The 5,020-nt window shown below is 57.5% G+C and overlaps 1 protein-coding gene across 1 annotated transcript; it reads left to right on the forward strand.

Moving 5' to 3' along the window:
* The first annotated feature begins 68 nt into the window (after positions 1-68).
* Positions 69-3,477, forward strand: SOX9 (SRY-box transcription factor 9). Its single transcript, XM_085304746.1, has 3 exons — positions 69-874; positions 1,816-2,069; positions 2,615-3,477. Exons 1-3 carry the CDS (start codon positions 444-446, stop codon positions 3,385-3,387), a joined length of 1,458 nt encoding a protein of 485 aa, XP_085160872.1. The 5' UTR covers positions 69-443; the 3' UTR covers positions 3,388-3,477.
* The last annotated feature ends 1,543 nt before the right edge of the window (positions 3,478-5,020 follow it).

The following is a 5,020-nucleotide window of genomic DNA, read 5'->3' on the forward strand; positions in this document are numbered from 1 at the left end:
CCCATTGGCGGAGCGCTGCCGAGCCGAAATCGCCGCGCAGAGTATTTATTCCCGCGCGGCGGCGGCGCGGGCCGCAGAGCCGCGCTGGAGACCGGCGGGGCGCGCCCGGCCCCACGCTGCCACCCCGGCCGGCCCCGGCCTCCCGCCTCGGGTTTTTTCCCCCCCTCTTCTCTTCTGCAACTCGCAAAAGTTTCCCTGCTGCACACCGTCTTTTTTTGTTGTTGTTTTTTGACTTAAATCGGTTGAGGAGAGAGAGGGGGAAAAAAATACAACTTTTGCAAACTTTTCCAGCCTTGCCTCTCGGCTCCCCGGCCAGGCTTCACTCGGGTGGAGAACTTCGCCTCTTCTAGTTTTACTTTTTTAACTCTTCCCTGCCCCTTAGCCACCTGATTTTTTTTTCTTTTTTTTTTTTATCCCGTTTCCCCCCTCTGCCACTTTCTCGCATGAATCTCCTAGACCCCTTCATGAAAATGACAGAAGAACAGGACAAATGCATCTCCGACGCCCCCAGCCCCACCATGTCGGATGACTCCGCCGGCTCTCCCTGCCCCTCGGGATCCGGCTCGGACACGGAGAACACCCGACCCCAAGAAAATACCTTCCCCAAGGGTGACCCGGACCTGAAGAAGGAGAGCGACGAGGACAAGTTCCCAGTGTGCATCCGCGAGGCGGTCAGCCAAGTGCTCAAGGGTTACGACTGGACCCTCGTGCCCATGCCAGTCCGGGTGAACGGATCCAGTAAAAACAAGCCCCACGTGAAGAGACCCATGAACGCCTTCATGGTGTGGGCACAAGCCGCCCGGAGGAAGCTGGCGGACCAGTATCCGCATCTGCACAACGCCGAGCTCAGCAAAACCCTGGGCAAGCTCTGGAGGTGAGTGCAGAGGCTGCGACCGCTGCGGCTCCTGCAGCCTTGGGGTCACCCGCGGAAGGAGACTGGGGTGGGGTGGGGGGACAAAGTTTGCAGCTTGCAAGGTCTGCTCCGTCCTGTAAGAGCACCAAGAGGAGCTGGAAGGGGRGGGAAGAGGATGGGTCCAAGCCTGGAAAACTTGCTGAAGACTTTTGCCTGTGCTGGCAAACTCCTTTTTGCATAAAGCCAGAATAACAGGGGAAAGGGGGAGAAAGGAGTTCCCCGCTGGTCTGGCAAGCGGTGTCTTTTGCCTAAGCGATGCCCCTGCTCGGGGCTGGCCTCCCCCGGCGCGGGCAGGGGACCGGGGTGCGCGGGCTTTCCGCGGAGGTGCCGGCAGCGCCGGCCGTGGCGGCGGTTTGTCGGTGCCGCTGTCCGGAGGGAACCGCGGTTCTCCTGGATTGCATCAGCTCCGGCCAGGAGCAGCAGCGATCCAGAGGCAAGGGGGGGGACGGGGGGGAGATGACAAAAGCCCGGAGCAGGGCGAGCGCTGGCGACGCTACGCCAAGCCCCGGGTGGACGGGCGGGTGGCTGCGATGAGTGATGCGTGGCTGGGTGCCCTCCGACTTCCAAAATAAGGCAGGGAGGGGAGAAAAACAGAAAGGGAGTGAGTCACCTGGCTGCCTCCTAACTCGGTGCCTGCGGAGGAGGGGGCGGGATCCCGCCGGGAAGGCGGCGAGCGAGCGGACCTGGCGCTGGCCGGGCAGGCCGCGGGCCCCGCCGGGATGGCGGGGAAGGGGCGAGGGCCGGATCCCCGCCGCGGCTCTTTTGCACCGAAACGGCCCGGCCGTTTTGCTGCGGGGAGGAGRAGGGTTGCAAAGCAGCGGGGCCGGCGGGGATTAAACACGGAGGGGAGGAGGCCGTCGGGGCAGCGGGGCCACCGCGCTGACCTCCCCGCTCGCCTGCAGGCTGCTCAACGAGAGCGAGAAGCGCCCCTTCGTGGAGGAGGCCGAGCGGCTGCGGGTGCAGCACAAGAAGGACCACCCCGACTACAAGTACCAGCCGCGGAGGAGGAAGTCGGTGAAGAACGGGCAGGCGGAGCAGGAGGAGGGCGCCGAGCAGACCCACATCTCCCCCAACGCCATATTCAAGGCGCTGCAGGCGGACTCCCCGCAGTCGTCCTCCAGCATCAGCGAGGTGCACTCTCCCGGCGAGCACTCCGGTAGGTGCCCGCCACCGCGTGCCGGCACGCGCCCCCCGCTCTCAGTCATAGCTAAGGCAGGCTGTGCCCTGAGGCTAAAATTGGGGGGGGTATTTGGGGTGTTGGGGGGGGGACTAGGGGGAGACAAACCTGCAAATGCAGTGAGGAAGGGCTGGGTGCACCGGGAGGGGTGCACGGAGAAAACCGCAGGCGCTGCTTTGCACGTGCCCCAGGCGCCCGCACTCGTGCGCACACGCACACGTGCATGCTCGCACGCCCAGCCTTTGTGGCCGCTTCCACCTTGTCTCATCGTGACAGATTTAAAAAGGAAAACTAAAGACGTGCCCACACTCACGGCTCACCTCTGCAGGCTCCGTAGTTTACCCGGCGCAATGGATCGCCGCTGATACGGCTCGCGTTCCTCGCGCCGGGAAACGTTTGCATTTCCCTACGCGGCCACTTTCCAAAGCATCGCGTTGTCGCCCCTCGGGCCCCGGGGAGCCGCGCGGGCTGCGCCGCCGGCCGGGGCTGCCTTCATCACCCACGCTCCTCCTTTGCCTCCGCAGGGCAGTCGCAGGGACCCCCCACGCCTCCCACCACCCCCAAGACGGACGCGCAGCCMGGGAAGCAGGACCTGAAGCGGGAGGGACGCCCCCCGCAAGAGGGGGGCAGGCAGCCGCCCCACATCGACTTCCGCGACGTGGACATCGGCGAGCTCAGCAGCGACGTCATCTCCAACATCGAGACCTTCGACGTCAACGAGTTCGATCAGTACCTGCCCCCCAACGGCCACCCCGGCGCGCCGGCCACCCACGGCCAGGTCACCTACACGGGCAGCTACGGCATCAGCAGCACGGCCGGCAGCCCGGCGGGCGCCGGGCACGGCTGGATGTCCAAGCAGCAGCCGCAGCAGCCGCCGGCGCAGCCGCAGCAGCCGCCGGCGCACGCGCTGGCCCCGCTGAGCGGCGAGCAGGGCCAGGCGCAGCAGAGGACGCACATCAAGACGGAGCAGCTGAGCCCCAGCCACTACAGCGAGCAGCAGCAGCACTCGCCGCAGCAGCTCAACTACAGCTCCTTCAACCTGCAGCACTACGGCTCCTCCTACCCCCCCATCACCCGCTCCCAGTACGACTACACGGACCACCAGACCTCCGGCTCCTACTACAGCCACGCCGGCGGCCAGAGCGGCGGCCTCTACTCCACCTTCACCTACATGAGCCCCACGCAGCGGCCCATGTACACCCCCATCGCAGACACCTCGGGGGTGCCCTCCATCCCCCAGACCCACAGCCCGCAGCACTGGGAGCAGCCCGTCTACACGCAGCTCACCAGACCCTGAGGCCGGAGCGCCGGCGCGCGAGAGGCCACCGCAGCGGAGAGCTTCCTGGGACTTTTCCTCTTCGAAATACTAAAAAAAAAAAAAAGAAAAGGAAAGAAAAAAAAGAAGAAAAAAATAAAAAGACAAAAAAAAACCCCAAGATGCTAAGGTAACGCTGGCAGGGAGGAGGGGACGCCGGAGCCTTCTGCACTACAGCATCCTCCCGGGAGTGGCGAGACCGCTCCGAGAACCGGCAAAACTCGGTACAGACTTTCCAAGGACTGGAGATGGACTTTAACTTCGCTTCAAGGGCGCAGCGCGGAGACGAGATTTCTAACCAACCAGCTCATTTGTCTGTTGTCTGGACTTCTGTAATGATTCTTTTTTTTGTTAAGCAGTAATTAAAAAAGCAAAGAAAAAAATGGGGGGGGGAATAAAAAGAAAAAAATCTCAAGAGTCCTCTGTGAGGAATATTCTCTATTTTAAATATTTTTTAGTATGTACTGTGTATGATTCGTTACCAATTTGAGGGGATTTATACATATTTTCTAGAGATTTTTAAAATGCTCTTATTTTTCCAACAGCTAAAAATGACACTTAGAGCAGTCCTAGCTTTTCTTGCAGTCAGAGGTATTTTTGTATAGATAAGTGTCTTTTTTTCCCTCTTAAATAAATAAAAAAGCGGAACCGCGTGCATTTAACTCGGAACACAACTCGTGTTAAGCGGCCACCACCAGGCTTAGCCACGGCAGCTCTGCAGCTGGGGAGGCGCGAGCTGAGCTTGTACGAGGAATCAGAATAGAAGAGGCTTTATTTTTCTAACTCGAGAATAGCAAAGCAAGCCAGGAGGAGATTTTAACTTTATTTTTWAAAAACCTTGAGCCTTAAGGAAGAAAAAAAAAACACACACAGCAGAAAGCGCTGTGGAGAAGCCTTAAAAGCAGCCCCGGGCAGCCGCCTGCGGCCGAGGCTGCTAGAGCACGTTGGAGACATCAGAGAGCCCTTAAATTATTTATTTTGAGCTAAGAGCAGTTTTGAATCACAGCTTTCCTTCCCTTTTTTTTTTAAAAAAAACTCCCTTCTACTTCAACTCCTTTTGAAAGCAATTACATTTGTTGGAGCATTATTTGGAAGGTAACCGTGCCTGTTAAATTATGGTCTAAACTGTAACCAGTTCTTTATTTATCTCTTTAATTCTTTTTTTTTATTATTATTATTATTATTCTTTTTGGAATCTGTGTCCTGGGTTTGTACAAACTTGTGCTCTTCCTTTTTTTTTTTCTTTGGTCTAAGGATAAACTGGAAAAAGAAAAAAAAATTTGTACAAACTAAAGATTGCAAATGTAGCGTATCACTGAATCATTTGCCTTGTTTTCTGCCTCAGCTCTCTGGGACACACGAGCTCGTGCGAGTCCGAGCCCCGGCGCCCCGCGGCRCCGCCTGCGCGCGGGCGTCACCGTTTTGGCCTTCCACCCCCAACACTGTCTCGAGGTGGGGACACTGACTTTGGTGAAGCTGTGGCTGAACAGTTAAGGATTGCTTTTTAAAAAAGACAGCAAACTTTTTTTTATTTAAAAAAATGATATATTTGTTAACTTTTTTTTTTTTTTAGGGATCGAGTAGAAGAAAAAATCTTAAAGCACTCTTATAATAT

This window comes from Rhea americana, unplaced genomic scaffold, assembly GCF_003343005.1.
Source record: "Rhea americana isolate MKP2758 unplaced genomic scaffold, rheAme1 scaffold_21, whole genome shotgun sequence".
NCBI lineage: Eukaryota > Metazoa > Chordata > Aves > Rheiformes > Rheidae > Rhea > Rhea americana.